Source organism: Lynx rufus, unplaced genomic scaffold (assembly GCF_022079265.1).
Source record: "Lynx rufus isolate CCGP_SWC_20201006 ecotype Redwood Valley unplaced genomic scaffold, mLynRuf1.p SCAF_24, whole genome shotgun sequence".
Taxonomy (NCBI): domain Eukaryota; kingdom Metazoa; phylum Chordata; class Mammalia; order Carnivora; family Felidae; genus Lynx; species Lynx rufus.
In genome coordinates this window covers 9,095,866-9,121,583 of record NW_025814839.1, presented here as the reverse complement: position 1 = coordinate 9,121,583, position 25,718 = coordinate 9,095,866, and the positions used below count along the sequence as shown (strand labels likewise).

Here is a 25,718-nt window from a genome sequence, read left to right as displayed (position 1 = left end):
GGCTCCAGGCTCTGTGCTGACAGCTCCCCGACGCGGGGCTCGAACTCACAGACCATGAGATCATGAGCTGAGCCAAAGTCGGACGCTTAACCAACTGAGCCACCCAGGTGCCCCTGGCTTCCATTTTTTAATTTCAGTGAAATAAAATTTAAAATACCATTTTGGACATTTCACACAGACATTAGATCAATTTAATTTTTATAAACCAAAGCAGAGATGGGAGTATGTCTGGGTTTAGGATCTGGGAATCCACTGACGTGTCAGGATCTGAAAAAACAACTTAATCTCAAAAATGAGGTGACAGAACTCAGGAAAGGATGAGGAAAAAAGGAAATTCTATTCATTAGGGTAAATAGGCAAAAAGTAAGAAAACTTTGTACAAATCAGACATATGTGAAAATCTCCACAAGACAGGCAGTGATGCTTGAGTAAGAAGTCAGTCCAGCAGGAACAGAGGCTTGGATGGGAGCATCCAAGCAGGACAATGGTCCAATGCACTGGGAAGTTAAATTCAGCAGATTGAGCAAATAAATAAAAATGCTGAGGATTGTTTTTCTCACTGCCTGAGAAAGCGATACAGATGTGGGAAGAAAAAAGGATAGAATAACCCCTATGGTGTTGGATTGTGATTGGAGGTATTGATTATCGATGCATATAGATGGAAAAATAAATATAGGCATAAGCTTGTGCATCGACATATACATAGATGCATTTCACATGCACACATCTATTGCCTAGGTTGTCCACTGAGGGGATTGGAAACGATGATACCCCAACATCAGTAAGCACACCAAGCACCCAAATCTTGGCTTCTAAATACCATTTCCCACTTAGAGGAACCAGTCAGTGCTCCCCCTTGGAGAGAGGGCTGATTCCATAGCTGGGGCTGGAAAATTTTTGTGTTGGAAATCAAAGAATGATTGTGTATACATCAAAATATATTTCTTTCAAGTGTTTTTGGTTTTGTTTTTTTGTACCTGTGTAAAGAAAATGGTTAAAACAAGTCAGAAAATAAAAAGACAGACGGGAGAGTTCTGTAGACATCTTAGTCGAAAGCCTTGCTCTGATGTACTGATAGATCAGACCCTATTCATTCAGAAGTAAGTTAGAGAAAAAACATTCTTTTTGGCATTTTTGATTCTAAAGCTTTAGATTGAGAGGGATCTGAATGGCTCAGTCAGTTAAATGTCCGACTCTTGATTTTGGCTCAGGTCATGATCTGATGGTTCGTGAGATTAAGCCCCACCTTGAACTCTGTGCTGACAGTGTGGAGCCTGCTTGGGATTTTCCACCCCCCCCCACCCCGCTCTCTCTCTGTCCCTCCCCTGTTGTGCACACACTCTCTTTCAAAGTAAATAAACTTAAAAAACTCCCAAAACTCTAGATTGAGATTTCAAATGAGAATTGGAACATTGATACATTAGCTTGATGTAATTTTGTGCCACTATTGCAATGGAATGTAGACTTATCGAGAAGAAGGCGACTTTCATTTTATTAGTAAGATGAATCAAATTAATATTAACTTAAAAATGAGCTTTCAGGGGGCACCTGGGTGACTCACTCGGTTGAGCGTCTGACTTCGGGTCAGGTCATGATCTTGTGAGTTCTAGCACCACATCAGGCTCGCTGCTGGTCAGCCTGTCAGTGCAGAGCCCGCTTCGGATTCTCTGTCCCCTTCTCTCTGCCCCTTCCCAGCTTGCGCTGTCCCCAAGATAAATAAAAGACTCTTGAAGAAAAATGAGTTTTCTGGTTTCTTCCAATGGGCTTCAGTCTCAGGCAGGCTCTCCCATATGGCAGCAGGGCTGGCCCTGGGCACCTTCTGCTCTGACGATATCCCTCCCCGACCCCCAACTGAAAAGGGAAGTGAGGGCTGTCTCCTGAGCACTTGGGAAGGGTAGCTGGGGAGGGTCCTTGGGGGACCCAGTCTGGCTCACTCGTTATCCTTGATCGAAATGCCGTGGCCAGGCCTGGGTCACGTGCCCACCCTGCAACCCGGGTGAAGTGGGTTGGTGAAACCAGCTTTGCCGGAACCATATGGACTGGTATCCCAAGAAGGAAGGTTCCCCAAAGAAAGTTGAAATACTCTTTTCAGCAAGAGGGGAACGCAGACTAGCCGAACAGAAGCAACGGATGCCCACTCCCATCATCCCCCGCTCCAAATTTTGTGGTCTTAGAATTCCAGGATTGCCTTCCTGATAAATGTTGGTTGACAGTGCTTTGAAATGCCAAAGGCATTTACACACCTACGGATTTCATTTTTGTTTCATTTAATGATCTTTATTAAACTTATTTTATTTTTAAATGTTTATTTATCTTGACAGAGAGAGAGAGAGAGAGAGAGCGAGCACGTGTGCTCACGTGCAGGGGAGGGGCAGAGAGAGAGGGATTGAGAGTTGCTGGGCTGGGCCTCACCAACCGTGAGATCATGACTTGAGCCGAAATCAAGAGTCGGATGCTTAACTGAGCCACCCAGGAGCCTGCAAGTATATTTTAAGTTATAAAGATGACAGTATGCTTTGGGTAATGAGTGAAACCAAGCAAAAATATATTTACGTTTCACCACTTTTCCTCACCCCATCCACAGAGTCTCCTGTGGCTGGTTAGCACCCGGGGGCGTGTCTTCCGTACCGTTCTCTGCTCACGCGCACGTGGATTGCCTTTCTTTTGTTAATGTTGTTAGTTTTTATATAACTAGTTTTCCTTTCTTGTGTCAGGGCATCTCTCTATAAGCATGGGCTCACGTCCATCCATTTCTAAAAGAATTTGTGAATTTGTGAATATTTGCATGTGAATTAAGATTCACATAGTGCAAGAGGGTTTAAATGAAACGTTTCTCTGCTGTACTTTTCATCTCCGTGGCTTATTTATTTTATACCTGGAAGTTTGTACCTCTTAATCCCATGAAAAATGCAGCATTGGGAATATAGTTAATAATATTGGGATCACTTTGTACGGTGACAGATGTCACTGCCCTTCCCCACTTATGATAGGGCATAATACATAGAATTGTTGAATCACTGGGTTGTACACTGAAACGAATCCAATACTCTTTTTACAATCACTTTGCACAGGATGGCATCTCTAGGTGAGTTCTTAGAAGTGGAATTGTTGGGTCCAAGGACTTGTGCAGTGGAAATGTGGAAGATTGCAGCCAAAAGGCTCCCCTCAATAAAGTGCTACCAGTGTGTGTCCCTCCTCACTGCTGTGACACCAGTCTTTAAAATAGGAGTTGCAGGGGAGCAGCGCGTGGGTGGCTCAGTGGGTCAAGCAACTGACTCTTGATTTCGACTCAGGTCATGATCTCGCGGTTGGTGAGTTCGAGCCCCACGTAGGACTATGTGCTGACAGTGTGGAGCCTGCTTGGGATTCTCTCTGTCTCTGTCTCTGTCTTTTTCTGCCCTTCCCCCTGCTTGCTCTCTTTCTCTGTCTGTCAAAGTAAATAAACTAAAAAAAAAAAATAGAATGGGAGTTGGATGGTTTTCGGGCAGGGTGAAGGCAATGGGGAGGTTCTTGCTTGTTCTCCTATAGTGGTGTCTCTGAGATGTGTCCTCTGTTCTCCTCCGTGTCTCCCCAGAGCAAACTGGTGAAATACTTCAGCCGACAGCTGTCCTGCAAGAAGAAGGTGGCCCTGCAGGAACGCAACGCCGAGCTGGACGGCTTCCCCCAGCTCCGGCACTGGTTCCGGATCGTGGATGTGCGCAAGGAAGTCCTAGAGGTGACTAGAGACCGTCCCCTGCCCCCTGCCCCTTACCGGCTGATGCTGTCCCTCGGAGAGATGGTTTTTGCCTGTGCCTGGCACACGGTAGGCCCTCCATAAATATGCGTTGGGTGAAGGCACAGAGGATCTTTGATGCTGTCCAGATGGTTAAGAGTGTGGTTCTCCGTTCAACTGGGTCCTCTTCCAGCCCTGCTACTCATTAGCTCAGTCACCGTGGCCAAATCACGTTACCTCTTAGACCAGTGCTGCCCAGAAGAAACTTCTGCTGTGGTGGAAATGTTTTGTACCTGTGCTGTCCGATACGGTAGCCACGGCCACGTGTTTGCTCTTGAACACTTGAATTGTGATTAAGTGCGTGTGTCATTAGTGTGGCCAGTGGCCACCATATTGGGCACCCCAGACTGAGGGCCTTACTTTTCTCATCTGTTAAGTGGGGTAATGATGGTCTCCTCTTCTGAAGTAGCTCGTATGACAAAATGAGATGATCCATCTAAAATGTTACATTCACTCTCTGGCACCTAGTAGCATTCAGCAAGTATCAGCTTGTTATTATTGTTGAAAACTTTGATAGTAATAGGAGTGGACCACGTCCTGAAAATCTCAAGGATGGTGAGATTTTGTCCTACCCTCTTGGATCCCAGGTCACGGCTGTTTCCAGTAGCCAGTCCAGCCCGTCCCAGTGAAACCCACTTACATGCGTTGAACACATGGGGCCAGGCATTGTCCTAAGGGTTTTACACCCAGGACCTCAACTGTTGAGGCTGTTCAGACCCTCACAATGACCTTTTGAGGTGGGGACAGTTATCCCCATCGTGCGGATCTGGAATCTGAGGCTCAGAGACGAAGCGGCTTCCCTTGCTAGTGGGTGGATGGGTCTGGAAGCTTGGGGAGGACTCTGGAGCATGTGGGAGGCACTGTGATTTCTCTCCCTCTTCCTCTGGCCTGGGACTCTCTGAGCTGGGTAGGAGCGAGGGTGCTGGGGGCCCCTGGGTGGCTCAGTCAGTTAAGCTTCTAACTTGGGAAGTTTGGGAAGCTGACTGCTGTCAGCTCAGAGCTGGCTTCAGATCCTCTGTCCCCCTCTCTCTGCCCCTCCCCCTCTCAAAAATGAATAAACATGGGGGCGCCTGGGTGGCTCAGTCGGTTGGGCGGCCTACTTCGGCTCAGGTCATGATCTCGCGGTCCGTGAGTTCGAGCCCCGCGTCGGGCTCTGGGCTGACAGCTCAGAGCCTGGAGCCTGTTTCCGATTCTGTGTCTCCCTCTCTCTGACCCTCCCCCGTTCATGCTCTGTCTCTCTCTGTCTCAAAAATAAATAAACGTTAAAAAAAAAAACTTTAAAAAAAATGAATAAACATGAATAAAAAGGAGAGCCCCCCTCCCGCCCCCGCAGGACCAAATGCCATTTCTCTTAGTGCACACTTCTTGCTTGAAACGGCCCTTGTTTTTTCCAGACCTTGACCTCTGTGACAGCTCGCCTGAACCCACCGGGTCCTGAGCTAGACAGAGGACCCGCACATTGCCCCATCCCTGCCCCCCATTTCACGCATGCGCACTTGATGGTGTTTGATTCTATGTTATTTCATTCCCAGGATGGAGGTTTCATGTGAATATTCTTAAAATGAAAGGTCATATATAACTACAGGCAGAACATCTTATTTTATTTTAAGTTTATTCATTTATTTTGAGAGAGACAAAGCACGAGTGGGGGCGGTGGGTGAGAGAGGGAGAGAAGGAGAATCTCAAGCAGGCTCTATGCTGTCCTCAGAGCCGGAGGCGGGGCTTGAACCCATGAAGCCGCGAGATCATGACGCCAGCGAAACCAAGAGTCAGGCGCTTAACCGACTGACTCCCCGCCAGGCACCCCCAGATAGTGCATCTTACTTGCACGAGCCAGTTCACTTCTGGGAGGCTTTTGGGACCATGTATTTATCAAGTGGGATCAATACAGAAACACAGTCTTCTAGGCCAGGGGTTGAAAACTGGTGGCCCCTAAGCTGTATGCGATACACAGACATTTTTTTCTTTGATACAGCATTCTCAAATTTTTTTTTTGAGCTAATATTTAACAGATAAGAGTTTGCATTAAAAAACCCAGATCCCTGACTTCTCCTGAAAAAATCCGAATTGCTGAACACACCGACCTAAATTCCCGTCTGGTGGCAATGAGCTGAATTCTGCTGCCCCGTGGATCTTACAGGTCCCTCCCTGCTAGTTAGCAGTTTTGCTCATGTACATTTACCTGGCCTGCAGGTGCCCCAGCCCTGGCTCCTACAGTAGTCTGTTCCTGTCCTGGGTCCAAGGCCACTAACCGGGGGATAGGGAGGGAGCTGGGCTTCCAGCCCTCTGACTGCAGCTCCTGTGTGAGTCCCCCCCTCCCCCCCCCCCCCAGGTCCCCTTTCTGAGGAGGAACCAGCAGTACGGAAAAGGCTCCCAAGCAACTGCCTGAGTTCCTTTCTTCCTGTGTGACCCTGGGCAAGTGGACTAACCTCTCTGAATCTTAGCATCCTAATTACGGACTAATGGTGATGATAAAAGTACTTACTTTATGTGGTCTTTGTGACAAAAGAAAATCCAGGAAAAGCACTTAAAACAGTGCTCCATCCACTTCATTTTCATTTATTCTTCTTTTATCAAACAGACGTGCATCTTCGCTTTTAGTCTGGGTTGTTAAGGCTTTGTCCATTTTTGATGTCATTATTACTTCTGTGATTTTTTTCTGTGGCCCCAACTTTTCAGTGAAAATCGGATATTTGGGGGGTAAATTATGGGATTACAGTGCACAAGTGAGTCCTGCAGCGAAGAGGAGAATTCTTTAATGTTGTGAATGAGTTCTTCTAAATATGACTCATTTTGTACCTTCAGATCCTGGACTATCACTTTTCTTAAGGTGGGGTTTATGTGCACTGCGTCCCTATATGAGAAACCCCAATTACCGTTCTCTCCTGCTCCCTGACCTAGTGCGCTGGAAGGGCACTGATTGGGCTTCGTGGCTTTTGCCCTGCCTCTGTTTTGTTGGGGGGGGGTAGATTTTTTTTTACTAATGCGGTTTTCCCCCTTCTGGCTGCCAGTTTATGTGTGTGCATTGGGGATGTGTGTGTGGGGGTGGGGGGGGGCGGGGGGGTGGGGTAGGTGTCCGATTTTGTTGTAATACACAGGTATGGCCACAAGAGGGCAGAAGTAATCCACAATGTTGTCCTAGAGTCTCCGTCTTTAGGTATTTAAAATTCTTATTTAAATAATAATATATGTAAAAACATTGCATACCATTAACTGCTATAAAACGAAGGCTCTCCATTTGATACACATGTATAGATGTCAATGCATAAATATGCATAAATGCATGAAGATGCATAAGTATCGAAGTTTGACAAATTTAAAGGTATATCTATCTATATTATGGTGTCCAGGGACACATCATTTTGGGAAAGGGGGTGTGGGAAGGGACACCTGCCCAAGACATTTATAGCTGGCAATCCTACTGGTTCTGTTCCCAGCTGATCTCTCCAGAGGTGTCCCTGTCCCCACCCCGTGCTATACCCCAGCCTTACCATTTTGTCTTAGAATATAGACCCATGCCCTGGGGGGCTCAGTCACCAGTCCAGTTTCATTTCCAGCACATACCCACAGTGTTCCAGATTACTGCCCCTTAGGGTTCCTAAAGCCCCAGTCTGGAATCTCAAATGGGTGGCTGGGGAGGACAGCCACCAAGAGACTTGGGCTATCCAGTTTGCTCTGCTCCAAGTTTGCCCTGCACTGGGGACAAGCCAAGCTGAACAGGAGACACAGAGGACCATCCAAAGACAAGGAAAGTGGAGCCCTGCCCATAAAGAAGCTACCGAGGGGGACAGATAATTAACTATCACCATCTATGGAGCGCTAGCTATGTGCTAAAGATAGGCGCTACCTTACAAAGTACAAGCACTTAAGACACCCATTGTACAGGTGAGTAAAGTGAGGTTCAGAGAGGGTAAGTGACTTGCCTGAGGCAATGAGTGGCAAAGCTGAGATTCAAACCTCAAACGGAGGTCTGTTGGACTCAGGAGTCAGAGACCCAACCTTCCGCACAGGGCCGGGTGTTCCGCTGGGTACCACTAGAGGGCAGCACGGAGGCTCAGCCCACTTTCCTTCCCTCTGGGTGCTTGAGGTCCCTTCACGTTCACCGAGCTCCTTACTTCCCTCCTGCAGGAAATCACCCCTGGCCAGCTGAGTCTGGAGGACCTCTTGGAGATGACAGATGAGCAGGTGTGTGAGACCGTGGAGAAATACGGAGCCAACCGGGAGGAGTGTGCCCGCCTCAATGCCTCCCTCTCCTGCCTCCGCAACGTCCACATGTCAGGTGAGCGGGCCTTGGGGATGGAGACCCCTCCCCAGCACATCTGCCTCGGTTCCTCCAGATTTCTGTGCCCACTCTGCAGGCCAGGATGAGACGGAGTCAGCTTTGGATGGTAAATTCCACTCATGAGCAGAGGAGAGAGGAGCAGTGGTGGGGTCAACTCTTGGAAGCTCTTGCTCAAGGAAGAGCTGAGGTCAGAGAGCATTTGGATCTGGATAATAAGGGCCCAGATGTGGAAATACAGGTTGTGCATAAGTGATCAGGGTCTTTTTACCAGAGACGTTCTTAAATGCCTTTGTATTTGTGTCTGTATCCATCTAACTTCTTATCTTGTTATTATTATTTTTTTTACCTAAACCATATACATTCATTGTAAAACAAAACAGAAAATAGATCAAAAGAAAATGACTGCCCAAGCTCTACCCCCTAGGGAACTTACTGTTGTCATTTTGGTAAGTGTTTTGGTGTAATCGTTACAGACAAGTGGGTATGTGCATAACTATTTAAAAAATTTTTTTAATGTTTATTTATTTTTAAGAGACAGAGAGAGACAGAGCATGAGCATGGGAGGGGCAGAGAGAGAGGGGGAGACACAGAATCGGAAGCAGGCTCCAGGCTCTGAGCTGTCAGGACAGAGCCTGGTGTGGGGCTCGAACTCACGATCCGTGAGATCATGATCTGAGCCGAAGTTGGACTCTCAACCGACTGAGCCACCCAGATGCCCCACATAACTATTTAAAAAAATTTTTTTAATGCTTTATTTATTTTTGAGAGAAAGAGAAACAGAGCATGAGTGAGGGAAGGGCACAGCGAGAGAGGGACACAGAAAACGAAGCGGGATCCAGGCTCTGAGCTGTCAGCACAGAGCCCGATGCAGGGCTCCAACTCACGAGCCGTGAGATCATGACCCGAGCCGAAGTTGGACGCTTAACCAACTGAGCCACCCAGGCGCCCCACATAACTATTTTTTTTTTAATTTTTTTTTCAACGTTTATTTATTTTTGGGACAGAGAGAGACAGAGCATGAACGGGGGAGGGGCAGAGAGAGAGGGAGACACAGAATCGGAAACAGGCTCCAGGCTCTGAGCCATCAGCCCAGAGCCTGACGCGGGGCTCGAACTCACGGACCGCGAGATCGTGACCTGGCTGAAGTCGGACGCTTAACCGGCTGCGCCACCCAGGCACCCCCACATAACTATTTTTAAACAATAGAATTAGGATTATCCATGCACATTTTGAAACCTGTTTTTTTTTTTTTTTCACCTCATGAAATAACTTCTGTGACTTGTTTCATCAGTTTGGGGTCCAAATTGTTAAGAAATAAAATTCAACTGGAGATCAGTTGCGAATCAGGCGGCATCCTTTCCAGCAAGTAGAGAAGTTGTACAAAATGGAAGGTTTTTATAGGCAGGAGGGAGGGACAACAGAGTTCTTAACAAAACAAAAAGGAAGATTTTTCAGGAGAGGTTAAAACTAATTAAGTCCGGGTTTGCTATCTTGGGAGAATGACTCAATTTTGGGCGTGTTTTTTTCCTTCTTAACATCCTCTTTCTTTGATCTTTCCCATTAATTGCTCAGACCCCTGTTTGCCTTCATTAGCGGGACATCAGATATCATCCTCTTGAGGCCTCCTGCTTCTCCCTAACCTCATGATTTCCCCACAGATTCTGGGGCCTTTGCAGTCCTAAGGCGTCAGCTGGGCAAACACCAGCCAAAGGGTTATTGGCCCGTCTGCCTGCTTGTTTCCGTTTCGGCCACAAGGTGTCACTGTAGAACTTTAGTCTGGGGCAGTCAGGCAGGTGCTTATTCACAGATGCCTTTGCGGGATTCAACGTGGAGCATTCAACAAGTATTTACTGACTACTGTATTCTGTTCCAGCAGGGCTGGAATACAGCAGTGAAGGAAAGAGAACATATATGACACAGGTTATTGGTTCAGATCCCCATGCATGCCCTTTTGTATTCTTTCTTCCTAGCAGATCCTTATCCCAGCTACAATCAAAGGGACCCTGAGTTGGGGGCTGTCCTGTCATTGAAGGATATGGTAGCATCCCTTGCCTCTACCTGCTAGATACCAGGAACACCCTCTCTTCCCCCAGTCCCGGTCATGACAAACAAAAATGCCTCCAGATAGTCTGGTGAACATTGCCACGTAGCTTTCCAGAAAGTTCGTCTCAATTTATGCCCCTCCCCTGTCCTTCCTCCTTGCCCCCTACAATGCAGGAGAGTGAGGACTGAGGTTAGGTTCTTAATTGCTTTTCAGAGTTCAGTTTGCATCTTCTCACAGAGTTGTGCTACTGAGTTTGGAGAAGCCCTTGTAAGTGGAGCTGCCCTCCGTGGGTTGAACACTCAGCCTTTGTGACATCCTGGGCTGGGTGAAACCTTGAGAGGGCCTCTAATCTGCTGTTTTTCAGTTTTGATCTAGATGCACAGAAATGAGGGGCGCCTGGGTGGCTCAGTCGGTTGAGCGTCCGACTTCGGCTCAGGTCATGATCTCACAGTCTGTGAGTTCGAGCCCCGCCTCAGGCTCTGTGCTGACAGCTCAGAGCCGGGAGCTGCTTCGAATTCTGTGTCTCCCTCTCTCTCTCTGCCCCTCCCCCGCTCATGCTCTGTCTCTCTCTCTCTGGCAAAAATAAATAAACATTAAAAAAATTAAAATAATAATAATAATAATAAAGATACACAGAAATGAATCAGATTTACATTGTACACACATATACACAATGTACCCACACAGGTACGTAACTGAAATGAGTCTCATGGGATAAGGAATTACCATCAAACTCATTCTTACCATGCACACTATTTAATATTCTTTGCTTTTTTATTCTGTGTCACTTACCAAATACTGGTAATGACTGCCACTTTTATGTCACACCTCACTTACGGGTTGTGAGCCATAGTTTGGGAAACACTGATCTCTTTGATCCTTGTGGGGAAGAAAAAATTTTCCCCCTACCCTTCTTGGTACTGGGCTGGGAGGGCCTCTATAATATAAGACAGATTAACAGGAGAAAAACAAACAAGTTCTATATACATGGAAGAGCCCAGGAAAACTGAGTAGCTCGTCAGAGTGGCCTGTCTCTAGCTAAAGACAAAAGAGGGTGTTAGATGGGGGTGTGGGAGGCGGTTATGGGACGTGACCAGGAAAAGCACAATTAACAAGGGTAAGGTGGTTGTGCGAAAGAAGTCTCTGCCGTCTCCACTGATAGGAGTTTGTAGAGATTTAGAGTCACGTTTCTGATGCTGACGTGTGGAGGTTTCTCTTGTAAATGTCAACGTCTTTTATAAAAGCGTGACTTCTAATCCGTTTTCAGAGCTTCACCTGTGTCTGCTGTTTCTTAAAAATAACCAGCCTAGGGGCGCCTGGGTGGCGCAGTCGGTTAAGCGTCCGACTTCAGCCAGGTCACGATCTCGCGGTCCGTGAGTTCGAGCCCCGCGTCGGGCTCTGGGCTGATGGCTCGGAGCCTAGAGCCTGTTTCCGATTCTGTGTCTCCCTCTCTCTCTGCCCCTCCCCCGTTCATGCTCTGTCTCTCTCTGTCCCCCAAAAAATAAATAAACGTTGAAAAAAAAATTAAAAAAAAAAAATAACCAGCCTAGGGGCGCCTGGGTGGCTCAGTAAGTGTCCGACTTTGGCTCAGGTCATGATCTCACAGTTCATGAATTCGACCCCTGCATCAGGCTCTGTGCTGACAGCTCGGAGCCCGGAGCCTGCTTCCGATTCTGTGTCTCCCTCTCTCTCCCCTGCCTCCCCTCGTGTTCTGTCTCTGTCTCAAAAATAAATAGAAAACATTAACGATTAAAAAAGACGATCAGGGGCGCCTGGGTGGCGCAGTCGGTTGAGCGTCCGACTTCGGCCAGGTCACGATCTCGCGGTCCGTGAGTTCGAGCCCCGCGTCGGGCTCTGGGCTGATGGCTCAGAGCCTGGAGCCTGTTTCCGATTCTGTGTCTCCCTCTCTCTCTGCCCCTCCCCCATTCATGCTCTGTCTCTCTCTGTCCCAAAAATAAATAAACGTTGAAAAAAAAAAATTTTAAAAAAAAAAAAAGACGATCAGCCTAAAATAACCCTTATGCCGAAGAGACATGCTTTGGGGTGGCCGGTTCAGTTCCCCTTCACCCTCCATGCCTCTACCAAGTCTTTCCCAGGCGGTTCAGATTCCATCTACGGGTCCTGCCTCTGATGCCAGCCTTACGGCCACTGGGGGCCTTGACGGCAGTGGCCAGGTGCTGCGCGTTTGCCCAAACCCTGTGGCGCTTAGCACACAGGTCAGCATGAGGGGCAGCTCCACTCAGTACCGCATGGGGTGCGTCACATTGAATACAACCCAAAGAACTCTTTATTACTTGTTACAAGTAAGGGGAGCCCTGGGAGCATCGCCTCTCCCAACAACGAAACCGGGGGAGTTTGGAGCCGCGGGCGCGTGCGTATTCACGGAGGAGCTTGGCAAAGGACATTTCGGTCTAGAATTGGGGCGAAAGACAGAGTCCAGCTCCTGGTTGATGGGAGTCACGGGGCCGGCCAGGGTCGGCCTCCTCCGTACTCTGGCTCCAGCGAGTTCCATGTCTGCGTGCTCACAGGGACTGGAATCCTGCAAAAACAACACAAGAGTGGGCATTAGGTCAGTGTTTACTTTCGAAACAGCACTGGGAGTTCTACCACTGATTTATTGTCTCTGCAGCGGCTGGACTCTGTCGCAGCTTGGTGGTGGCTGTTTGTTTTTTACATTCTTTCGTTCCCTTAAAGTCATTAACTACTGAGGTATGTTTTTCTGCAATCTTTATGTATCGCAGGGGGTTCTGCAAGAAAAGTGCTTGTGCGAAGAGGTGCCTGTCAGGCGTCGATCACAAAATGGCTGGGGTCCTAACCTGGCTTCTCTGATGTTAAGAAAGCTGTATCTCGTCTTCTCTGGGGACCCCTCACTCTGTCTTGTCTACACACGCAACTCCAAGTTCCCTTAATGTCATACTTTATTCCTCCTCTTCCTGTACACAGCAGGGACATTTGTCACATTTTAATTTAAATTTCAGCCTTTTGGGGGGAGTGAGTTTTTTAAATTTTCTAATTTTTCTAATTTTATTTTATTTATTTTTAAAAAATTTTTTTTTTCAACTTTTTTTTTTTTATTTATTTTTGGGACAGAGAGAGACAGAGCATGAACGGGGAGGGGCAGAGAGAGAGGGAGACACAGAATCGGAAACAGGCTCCAGGCTCCGAGCCATCAGCCCAGAGCCTGACGCGGGGCTCGAACTCCCGGACCGCGAGATCGTGACCTGGCTGAAGTCGGACGCTTAACTGACTGCGCCACCCAGGCGCCCCTATAATTTTATTTTTGAGAGAGAGAGGCAGAGCACAAGTGGGGGCAGGACAGAGAGAGAGAGGGAGACACAGAATCCGAAGCTGGTTCCAGACTCCAAGCTGTCAGCACAGAGCCCAACGCGGGGCTTGAACCCACGAACCGCGAGATCGTGACCCGAGCCGAAGTCGGACACTTAACCCACTGAGCCACCCAGGTGCCCCGGTTTTTTTTTTAATTAAAAAAATGTTTGTTTATTTTTGAGAGAGCACAAGTAGTGGGCTCTGTGTTGACAGGCTGACAGCAGCGAGCCCGATGTGGGGCTTGAACTCAGGAGCTGTGAGATCATGACCTGAGCTCAAGTTGGAGGCTCAACCAGGGTGTCCGGGGATGCCTGTCTCCCCCTCCACAGGTCAGGGATCATACCTCTTCTTGCGAACCATTTTACTCCCGGCCAGACGTCAATATCTGTAGGGACTTAGTAAATATTTCTGAATTGCTACCTGAAACCCATGCAGATCACCAGTGGCTTAAAGTGCATGGTCTTTTGCACGGTTTGCAAAGTAGCTCCGGACTTGGCTTCTGTTTGGAGCCCCACCATTCCCATTTCCCCCTCAAGCCTTAAATGTATTGGACAAGTCTACTGGTTACTTAGCGTTTCCCAGGTCATGCACGGATTTCACACCTTGGCACAGGCACCACTACCTGGAATCCCCTTTCTCTTTGTTCTCCCAGTTAATCCCTCCTCAGACCTGACTCCTGCCTCAAAGCCTCACCCTTTGAATGGGTGTATCAAATCTGAGCCTTGCTCCCGGCTCAGATTGCCCAGGTGGAGGAAAGATCCAGGAACTGCTTGATGTGCTTGCTACCGCTCTCCACCAGGGGGAAGCAGTGAGCCATCCTCGACCAGGGCTTTTAAATATTCTCTCAGAGACAATCATCATTCCTTAGAAACTTCTAATGATCTCAGGAGCTGTGTGGTTCCACCATTCCCTGCCCTTCACTTTAACCAAAAATGTTGTCCCAAGCTAGGGAACAAGCTAGTGTCTTTCTCACCAGACTTTTAGACTTAAGCGTCATACCGTATTTATTGGCCTTGGTGGCCCCAGCTCTCAGCCAGAGGACTGGGGCCCTTCACAGTGGTGGAGTCAGATATCTTACGTTCTGGTGGGTAGTGGTGATTCAATGCGTGTTTGTTAAACGACTGAAGGAATACAGGTCGTATTGAGAAAGTCGTGGAATCCTATGGAGAGCGGGAAGCTTTATGCCTGGCAAAGTGTATAATCTTGGCCTGTCTCTCTCTTAGAGGATCGAGCATCTTTTATTTTAGACTTGGGACTCTAATCTTAGTTTCCTCCTTGGGTGTTGGGGGTTTCTTTATTTCCCAGTGTCCAAGAAGCCTCCAAGTTAGGAAAAAACTACCCCTTCCTCCCATCTGTGAGCGTGTTAGATCAGCCTGAGCCTGAAACCGAAGAATTCCCAATTGTTCTTTCAACAGGTTCAGGGGACCCCAAAGCCATAATGCCTTAATCTTTTCTTGTCATATCAGATGTGGCCTGAAACCAAAAAAACCATTCATAAATCCATTCAAAACGTATTGAATGCCTGCAATATGTCAGGCACTGTTCTGATCTCTGACAGTGCACACTTCGTGTCTGTCCTCAAGGGGTTTACATGCCATTGGGGGGGGGGAGACAGATGGCACATTATAATCGTAATAAGAAGTACATTATCAAGTACGTTTGGATGAGTGCTGCGGGGGAAAGAAAAAGTGGAACAGTGTCGGGGGGGGGGGGGTGGCCGTGCCCTCCAGGAACAGGAAGGGGACAGGTTGTCCTATGAAATAGCATGATGAGGGCAAGCCTCCTTCCTCTTCCGTTTTCCTTTCTGCTTCCCCTTCTCAGTCCAGTGTCTGCCGGCAGAATGGAGTCTGGAATCAGACGAACCCGGGTTCTGCTACATTCTGGGTCAGCCCCCTATTAGCTGTACGATTTTGAGTATGGCATCCCACGGTTCGGAGCTTAGTTTTCTCGGTATGAGGATAAACATGATGAGCATTTTCCCCCATGGGTCGTTGGTAGGATTGCATGAGGCGATACGGGCAAAGCGCAGGGCCTGGCTTGGATTCGATACATGGTAAGTCTTACTGTTACCGTTACTGTCATTGTCATACCATCACCCCTGCCCCCGCCCTGCGACTGCCATCACTTCTACCTGTACTGCATTTCCACCAACATGACCGCTGTCCCCATCCCCATCCCCATCCCTATCCCCATCCCCACCACCATCACCAGGGTCCTCTGGCCTTTTTCTGCCTCCAGCTCGTTTCCCTCGACCTTCTTTCCATCCTTCTCTCTTTTTTTCTCCAAAGGGCCCCTGGCCTTCGGTTTTCTCTAATTCTTTGTTTCTCTGATTTCCCTTCCCTCTGAGCCACTGTCTCCCTCAACATTGCTGCTTCTTTAGAACCTGTTTACCCCCTCTGTTTGACTTGATTGCTCTCTAGAGGTGACCCACCTTCCCCTGGCCAAAAACATTAAACAGACAAGCCCAAGCAATTTTTCCATGGCACACAGCCCCATTTTCTCCATCATGGTCGCCACAGAGGTAAGGTCCTAGGGTGAAATTGATTTGTTTCTGGAAGAGTGTGTTCCTGCCCTTTGCTCCCCCTGCCCCCTCCAGCCCCAGACCGGAGACCTCAGGCCTGAAGACAACAGGCTCCCTCCTTTCCTCTCTGGGTCACACACACAGCTGCGTATCAAAGAAGGGCCTGGAAGGGACAAGGCTCAGATATCAGAATACAGATGCTGTGCATTTTCTCTCCCTTGTTTCCTCTTTGCCCTTATTCTTCTTGGCCTTTGGGCTGCCAATAATGGTCAGTCATTTGCATGTTTGCTTTCCCAAGGAAAAAAACCCCAGGTTCCAGATGATGGAAGACCTTGCTTTTCTCCTTCTTTTCTTCCACACTTCCTTATCAAGCACTCAGTGTCTATCAGGCACTGTGCTAGTTTCCAGGGCTTGGGGGCTTTCTCAGGCTTCAGGGTGGAGCTGAGACCCAAAAGCAGGAGGAGGAATTCTCCTGATGACGGGGTGGGGGGGGGGAGGGGGGGGGCGGTGGGAACACGCAGAAGTGCCTTGGGGCAGGAGGGAGCAGGTGGCATCCTAGGCTCAGAGAGCCCAGTGGAACTGCACGGAGGTTGCACTGCAGAGTTTTGAGCCGAAGATGCACGATCACCGTCCAGTTCGCAGACCAGCACTCTGGCTGCAGAGTAGGTGGGTGGCCTAGACTGAGTTTTTGGGAAGTGCAGGAGGAGGCTGGGGGTGGGGGCGTGCTGGTGTTGCAGGATTGTGGTGCGCAAAGGTCAGGAAGGAATTCTTGAGAGGCTGTATGGTGCAACTTTGTAAGCTTATTTGAGTAGCTCGCGGACAGGACCCGTGGGCCGAAAGGGCTGCACTTTTGCTGTACGAAGCTGGTGATTATACGCTTAGTGCTCGAGGGGATTATATGCTGCGTGCAGGGAATAGTAGATCATAAATGTCTTCGAATCTCTACTCATAAAACCGCTTTCACAAGATTTTCCCCGTGCTTCTCATTGAGCTTGACGTTAATTATGGGTGAGATGTGCAGGCAGTCATGAGACCCTTGAAGAATGTAGCCACCGGCACGTATCTGATCCTTATCGGAACTGTGCAGGCTGAAGTTCAGCCTGCTAAGCTAAGGGTGAATGTTTTTCTGCTTCTGCCCCTCATCACAGGGAGAGAGAAGAGGCCAGGGTACCCCCATACCCCTGCAGCCTCTCGGAGCTCCCTTTTGTCAGCGCCCCTCCCTGCCAGCTCCTCCTCGGGCACGTCCAGAGGGAGAACTGGCAGCCAGGAGGAAAACAGGATGCAAAATGGCCCTGAAATAGGACAGCCTCAGATGCTCTCTTGTTTCTTCCCAGTTTGGGCTTTGAACGGAGGCCACTAGAACCCTGCCTTCACTACAGCCTTCCTTAGACTGGAACAAAGAGCCGTCCTGATTGCCCCATTGTTGCACTTGCTTCTAACTTTGGGCTGGCCCGGCAGCCCAGGGAGAGGGCCCCTCCCGAAGCCCGAAGCGGCTGGTGTGTACCAGACCTGACTTCCTCTCTTTCCCTCATTGTGCGCTCCCCAGCCCTGATCCGCAGGTTCTCGGGGGCTGCTTACACAGACGTAGCACCGCGCTGGGTCTCTCCACGGCAAGGGAGAGGCACCGAATGCCACCTTACGTGCAAATGGCTCATTCGCTCCCAGGATGCATCCCAGTCTAACTTCCTGTCTGAGTCGCTGTCGGGGACGAGGACATAGTGGTGGCTAAATCCCACCGGCTTCCCGCTCTCATGGACTTCATATTCTAGGCTAGCTAGATTCATGTGATGAGTGAAACTTGCATTCATGAAATTGAAATGAAATTAATTTTGTACAGTCAATAAGAAGTGAAAAAAGTTTTCACTTAATAAAAATTTTCACTCAATTTTTCACTTAATCAAAAGTGAAAAGATTCACTTTTTCCGTCTCACCAGCCACCTTAAAAATTCTTTTTAATGTCTATTTATTTTTGAGAGAGAGAGAGAGAGAGACACAGAGCACGAGTGGGGGAGGGGCAGAGAGACAGAGAGAGAGAGAGAGAGAGAGAGACAGAATCTGAAGCAGGCTCCAGGCTGTGAGCTGTCCGCACAGAGCACAACGCGAGGCTCGAACTCATGAACCATGAGATCGTGACCTGAGCCCAAGTTGGATGCTTAACCGACTGAGTCACCCAAGCGCCCCTCATCAGCCACCTTTCTAGAGATCCATGGAGGAGCACGGATGTCAGGCATTCCCATCACTGCAGAAGGTTCTACTGGACAGGGCCGCCCTAGAATGTATTGAGAGAAATGATAAAATAGGAAAAATGACAAATGGTGACCAGTTTCACGTGGAGAATTAAAGTGAGGTGATATCATGGTGACCAGGGGCCTGGCTTCGATGGGGTGGTCACAGTGGCTGTGTCAGAACAAACCAGCGAGGCAGAAGCAGTAAGATAAGTACAATGAAGAGATTATCGCAAAGGCTTGGCTTAGGGGATTGTTGGGGCTGGTAGGTTAGACTCTCAGGAAGGACTGGCTGGCATCCACATTGCTGTCCCCCCTGTGTTCCCCTCCTTGCGAAGGACTGAATCAGGCCTTACTTAATAAAGTCAGTTGGCTGCTGACTTCCATCACATCTACAAAACACCTGCACAGCCTCACCCACATTGACGTTGGACTGAATAAGTGGGGACTACAGCCACGTCGACACAGAGGCCTGACCGTCACAGCGAGCCTCTCTGAGAAGGTGCCATTGAAACGAAGTCTCGAATGACCAGAAGTTACCAGGTATGAAAAGCTGGGGAGAAGAGCATTTTGAGAAGAGCAAATGAGTCATGCCAACCTCCAAAGCATTTTTTTTTTAACGTTTATTTATTTTTGAGACAGAGAGAGACAGAGCATGCATGGGGGAGGGTCAGAGAGAGGGAGACCCAGAATCCAAAACAGGCTCCAGGCTCTGAGCCGTCAGCACAGAGCCCGACGCGGGGCTCCAACCCACGGACCGGGAGATCATGACCGGAGCCGAAGTCGGACGCTCAACCGACGGAGCCACCCAGGCGCCCCCCCAAAGCATTTTTAAGAGGCAGAAAAGAGGCCCTCGTGGCTGAACCATAGGCTGTGCTCCGGTGACTTGTTGCTGTGTGACCGTCGACCCCCAAACTTAGTGACTTAGAACGACACGTGCATTGTTATCTCTTCACGATTCTCTGGGTTGCCTGGGCTCAACTGGGTAGTTCTGTGGTTCCACGTTTTCTGTTGGCTGGGCTGGAACATTCAAGACGGCTCACGCCCATGGATGGCAGCTGGGAGTGGTGGCTGGTGGGAGTGGAGTTTGGGCTGCCTGCTGGGGCACCCACATGTTGCCTTTCCCTGTGGCTTGGGCTGCTTATAGCGGGAGTAAGCGTTCCAAGAGGGGGCAAGTGGAAGCTGCCAGGTATCTTAGAAGCTAGTTCTGGAACAGGTACGGTGTTGCTTCTGCTGGTAACTGTATCAGCGGGGGGCAGTGGGAGAGCAGGAACGCTGCGAGTGTAATGGAAAAAGGAATTTATCGTGGGACTCCAGACCTCATACAACTGTAGGAAGAGCTCAGGAAGTAAAAGTTCAGGAGGGGAGACTGAAGATTCAGAGAAAGGTCTCTAACCTGTCCTGATGCGGGTAAGCCCGCCTGGGGACATCTGGAGGGAAACCAAGAAGACGACTGGTGTAGACGCCTCTGGAAGTTTCTTAGATCTTTGGAGCTGGTGCCTCTGTGAGTTTGCAGGCCAGTGTCTGGTCTTGGATTGGAGGTCGCTGTTGGTCCCCAGGGCCCAGTGTCAGGATGAAGAGAGCTGGCCGTGGAGCAGGAAGAAGAGAGGATAAACCAGACCAGCACCCCTGCATCTGTCTCCTGCTGTCCCTGACCCGCGCATCAGAGCATCACAGCTGCAGCTTTACTTCACTTCCCAAATTCTGTGCAACTTTGGCCGATTTTAACCCGGAACCATACAGAGAAGGGGAATCTGGAAACGAGGGTGGCAGCATAGCCAAGCTGACAACACGCTAGACTAGTGCAGGGAGCAGGGGCGGCTGGAGAGAAGGTGCGGGGGAGAGACCGGCAGGGACCAGCTCAGGAGCCTCAGAGCCGTGGCAAAAAGCTTGGGTTTCTTCAGAACAGAATGGGAAGCTGTTGGAGAGGTTTTAAGAAGGGGATTGTCTTGGGGCGCCTGGGTGGCTCAGTCAGTTACGGGACCGACTTCAGCTCAAGTCGTGATCTCACGGTTCGTGAGTTCAAGTCCTGCGTCGGGCTCTGTGCGGGCAGCTCAGAGCCTGGAGCCTGCTTCGGATTCTGTGTCTCCCTCTCTCTCTGCCCCTCCCCCTCTCATGCTCTGTCTCTCTCTCTCTCTCTCTGTCAAAAATAAACATTAAAAAAAAAAAAGGGAATTGTCTTGACTTGATTCCATTCAACTCCTAAGTCAAGGGCGGATGGAACTTGGGTACGTTTTGTCCATTGGCCACTCTCCCTTTCTCCTCCTTCGTCCCTTAGTTCTGCTTCCCTTGGGCTTGGCCTCAACTTGCCCTGTTTATTTGACTCTCCCTTACCTTCCTTATCTGTAAAATGGAGGCGCTGGTAGTATCTTCCATAATTAGGACACTATTGCCAGAAAAGAAATGAGTTAACGTAAATAAACACATAGCCAGATGTCTGGCAAATTGCATGCTTACTACATAGTTGGCTATGATTATCTTTATTATTATTTTGAAAGTCAGAGCCCCCACCCCGCCCGCCAGCCTTTGTCTTACAGCCGGGGAAGCAGACCCCTCTCTGAGAAACCTGGTCCAGGGCTTAACCTGCCCTTCCCGATATAGCTGCTACTCTCACTTTCTTGCAGGCCACCTTTGACCCTTCTCTTAGCCCCCTGCCACTTCATGCGGTCTGCTCTGGCTTTTGCGGGAACCCCCCAGTGGGAACAAAGAGGGCCTGGCTCCCGGCTATCATCTCTGATCTGAGCCATGGTCCTCCTTCTCTGTATTCCTTGCACCTGGGAGGTAAAAGAGCGGAAGCATTGGGCACAGAACTTGTACTGTGTAGTCTGCAGGGGCCGAAATGTTTGAGGATCGTGGGTCCCGCGTCCACTAAACCAGATGAACTGAATCAGACCCAAACTGTTAAATCTTAGAATCAGACCCCAGCTCCTTCTCCCAGGCTCCTGGTTGGTCCATCTCCAGATGTCTTCATTAGCTCCTCACACCAGCTACCCTGACCTAATTGCATTTCCTTGAAAAGCCTGCCGCAGGGCCTTTGCACAGGTCATCCTTTCTGCCTGAAGCATTCTCCCCTCATCTTTCCGTGGCTGGTTCCTTGTCATTTTGTTCTCAGCTCAAATGCCACCTTGCCAGAGAGTCCCACATCCGTCTCAGTCACTCACAGTCCCATTACTCTGTTTTGTTTTCTTCACGGTTCCTATCACATGTGAAACGATTTTGTTTATTTGTTTGTTTCTCTACTCCTCACCAGAGCAGTGGTGCTCAGACCTGAATGTGCATCAGAATCCCCGGTAGGTCTCCCGGACTTTCTGTTTCAGCTGGTCTGGAGAAGCACCCAGACACCTGCGTTTTGTAACGAGTTCCCTGGGCGCTGCTAGTTTGGGGATGCCACTTTGGGAGCTGCTGTGCCAGAATTGTTCCAGAGCCTGACTCAGAACTGTCGAGCAAAAAGTAGTCAGTGAGTGATCAGATGAATGATGGAGACCCATGAAAATAGTTAAGAGCAGATATCGGTTGGGTCCTTACAGAGACAAGTGATGACATGCAGCGCGGGCTCATTTAATCCTTCCAACTTTCTAAAATATTTATTTAATTTTGAGAGGCAGAGAGAGACAGAGCGCGAGCAGGGGAGGGGCAGAGAGAGAGAGGGAGACACCGAATCCGAAGCAGGCTGCAGGCTCCGAGCTGGCGGCACAGAGCCCGACGCGGGGCTCGAACTCATGAACTGCGGGATCACGTCCCAGGCCGAAGTCGGACGCTCAGCCGACCGAGCCACCCACCCCGGCGCCCCCTCATTTAATCCTTTCAGCAACCTCATGAGGTTCATATGATTATTCTTTCTGTTTACTGGTAAGGAAACTGAGGACCAGAGAGGTAGCCTCCTTGGCCCGGGGTCACGTAGCAACTGAGTGAGTGTCAGAGCCCGGGTTGGAGCCCAGGTAGGTTTGGCTGCTGTTAAGCCAAGTCTCCTCCCGTAAGAAAGCCATTAAGAGATGGCTTCTCCTTAACCCTGCGGGCGGGGTTGGTCTGTAGATTTCCATTTGCTCAGTTTGAGTGTGCATCCCCCTGGTGGTTATGCAGGGTAAAGCAGCTTAAACCAGAAATGAGATAAAAAGGCCTTATTAGAGCCCCCCGTATACATACTGAATAACAATGGCATTGCCCGTCCACAGAACCCTTCAGTTTTAGGAAGCCCCTGCCTGCCGGTGATCTTATTTGATCCTCACAGATGTACCAGTGGTGGGTAGACCAGGATGAGCACCCATTTCACAGGTGGGAAAACTGAGGCCAGCAGAGGGACACTTTGACTTGCTGCAGAGCAGGGGTTGGAACTGCGGAACCCGTTCCTGCTTCTCAGTGCAGAGCCCTTTCTGCTGTGGGCTGTTTGGGGATGCTGGCCGGGACCTCGTTGCCCCTCCAGGTTGAATCCCAGAGCTGCCCAGCTGGGACACTGCCCTGTGGTGGGTGTGGCCGGGAAGGGTCCGAAGTCCCTTGAGACTCCTCAGAGCCCTGGGAGGCTCCCCTTTCTCCCAGCAAGGGTCAGTGTCCCTCGGTGAGTATTTCTGCCCTGTTCTTAGCAATGGTTCTGAGAGAGAGTGGGTATGTGATCCTTGGGCATGCGATTATATTTGAAAAGCTGAGTCAATATGCAGGAGGAAGCAGGGAGGGCAGGGAGGATGGAGAGAAGCGTTATCGGGTGTTATTTTTAGGAACAATATTCCCTACCCACCCCCACCTCACGCCCCCAGTGTCCCAATATTGGGATGGCATTGCTGGAAATGAGATGGTCTCAGTTTGTTATGGTCATGCTTTTCACTCAGGTGGCCTTTTAATTATTGTTTAATTATTGTTGTTTAATTATTTCCCTGATTACCGATTTAACAATCTTGCATGAGAAGTAACCCAAAGCTATTGTTTGGGGGAGGGGGAAGACAAGGCAACGTTTGGACCCAGCTCGCGTGTTACTTATTATTTTCAAAACAGATACATAGAAAACAGTTCCAGAAGGAGATAGCTTGGATATTTTAGCATCTTGCATATTGTAGCATCGTTGTTTTGGATTAGGGGTGGTTATGATTTCTCTTCAGGTTGTCTGCATTTTCTATCTTTCTGGGCACGAAGCAACCAGTTGTGTAGCTTCCTAGAAAAAAAATTTGAAGGAAAAAACTCCTCCTCGAACCCAGTTTGTTTACCTTGTTCTGTCCCCCTTGTCATATGTGCCTCCCCCGGCTGCTGGTGCCTGTTGGGGCTGTTTGCCCAGACCCTGTAGAGTTCAGTGATATTATCTATTCATCAAACCTCTCCTCTTTGTGTCTGTTCAAAAGAAAAACTTCCTGGCTGCATATTCCTGAAGCAAACCTTCCCATGGCTTAGACAACTCCTGATGACGCCTCAAGGTGCCACTTAAATGCCACCACTGCCAGGAAGCCCGCCTTGATTGCCCCTGCTCTTCTCTTGTTATCAAGTTATCCTGTAGTTGTTTTGATAGATAAGTATATGAGTCTCCCATGTCAGATTATAAATTCCCAGACAGCAGGTACCCTCTCTTGGCCACAACAAAAATAATAACAGGAAATGATTGAGTGCATAGTATGTGTCAGGGATTATCCTGCGCTGATTTTAAGGAAAACTCCACTTACTCTTCAGAACTTCCCCACGAGAGAGGGACTTTTGTTTTCTTGTTTTCCGATGATCGAACGGAGGCACAGTGGGTGAACGAAGGGGTCCAAGGTCACGTGGCCAGTAAACTGCAGGGGCCAGGACTTGAGCTCTGCTGACCACACACTTGAAACAGAAACACGGTGCTTCTTTTGTTTTCTAGAAAGTCTTCCTCACGGCAGCAAAGTAGCATTGAATGAATTAACAAGCAAATGAACCGTCACGATTTAATCATGGAAATGATGCCCTTGGAGCAGAAGGTTGAAGCATTTTTAGATTTGCCCCAGGAAAGAGTAGTGAGCGGAAGACAGTTTCTGTCTAGATGTCAGCGGTGGGCTCCCTCAGTAGAGATGAGGAACAGATAATGAGAGAGAATTCTCTCTAAAATAGACGTTGGCAAACAGTCCACCGCCACGTTCTCCCTCTACTTTTGTAAATAAAGCTTTATTGGGACACCACCACACCCACTTGTTGACAACATCTATGGCTGTTTTCACACTATAGCAGCAGAGCTGAGCTATGTGGCAGGGGTGGTAGGGCCCAGAAAACCTGAAACACTAACTGTCTGACTTCTTACAGAAAAAAATGTGGTACCCTTTGCGATGAAAGACTAGGCAGGAGAGGACTGTCGGCTCAAACAAATACACACAGGCTTGAAACCGGGAGAGGTCTCGGTCTGATGTAAAGAGGATCTGCCCTTGGGAATAGGGGAGTCAGTAAGCAAAGCGGTCCCCAGGCTGGAGGAGGGACATTGTCCCTGGAGAGCTCTACGGTGAGGATAAATTACGGCTTGCACCGTGGTTCAGCCTTTACGTGGAGCTATCCTTTCTGAATGCCTTACAGTACTGTGTGCTCAGGGGAGGGAAGAAAGGGCGTGAAGGATGGGCATGCTCAGAGAGGTTAAGTAACTTGCCCAGGGTCACACAGCTAGCACCTGTTAGAGCCTGCCTGCACTCAGACTCATGCCAGTCTCACCCAAAGCATGCACTGTCATCACGCAGAGTTTTAAATGCCAACTTTTCTTTCTTTAAAGAAAAAATTTTTAATGTTTATTCATTTTTGAGAGAGAGAGAGAGAGCACGAGCGGGGGAGGAGCAGAGAGGGAGACACAGAATCGGAAGCAGGCTCCAGGCTCCGAGCTGTCAGCACAGAGCCCGAGGCGGGGCTCGAACCCACGAACTCTGAGATCATAACCTGAGCTGAAGTCGGACGCTCAACCGACCGAGCCCCCCCAGGCGCCCCAAATACTGACTTTTCTTGCCTGTCTCCGCCAGACTGTGGGTTCTCTGGGGGTGGGGACCACGGCGCATTATCTCTGGAGCACCTTCATACCAGTGCCCCGCGAGGCGTCCCGCTGGCCCAATGGGATTCTGAGTGTGGGGCGCCTCACGCTCCAGATCTCCCTCCTGACCTCACCCCTCACTTGGAAGAGGAAGCGCGAACTGGCCTCCCTTCCCGCAGCCACACAGAGGGCGTGTCGACACCTGCACGTCAGCCCCGTCCTTGGGAACAAGCTCAGTTTAGCTCTATCATCTGATCGTTTGCTTTCTTTAGCGCTTTTGTTTTCTCCTCTGTCTGGTGCTTTGTGGAGGAGAAATGAGGCGGGCGGGCTGTGTCACCGGATACAGGGATGCCCTCCAGAAGTGAGGCTGACACTGGTCTTCGAGCTCTCCCTTCTGAGGACCTTCTGCCTTTATTGTCACAGAGGTTGGAGGGCTTGAGACGCACGTGGCTGTGGTTTTGCTTTAAGCCCTAGACTCCTTGCTCGAAAAAGTGAGGGTCAAATAGCTGCTCAGCTGCAGACACTTGGATGCTTTTTCCTCCCAGTGTTTATTGCCCTGGAGACACCATCCCACCGGGACCACCTTGTGATGGTTCCCGACGGCCAC

The 25,718-nt window shown here is 49.3% G+C and overlaps 1 protein-coding gene across 1 annotated transcript in view; it reads left to right on the top strand.

Annotated features, from left to right (window-relative positions):
• Nucleotides 1-25,718, top strand: part of KSR2 (kinase suppressor of ras 2) — a 427,363-nt gene that overhangs the window by 85,242 nt on the left and 316,403 nt on the right. The window contains exons 2-3 of the mRNA XM_047088271.1: nucleotides 3,575-3,715; nucleotides 7,901-8,051. Of these exons, the coding sequence (XP_046944227.1) occupies nucleotides 3,575-3,715; nucleotides 7,901-8,051 (292 nt within the window). The remainder of the gene's footprint in view (nucleotides 1-3,574; nucleotides 3,716-7,900; nucleotides 8,052-25,718) is intronic.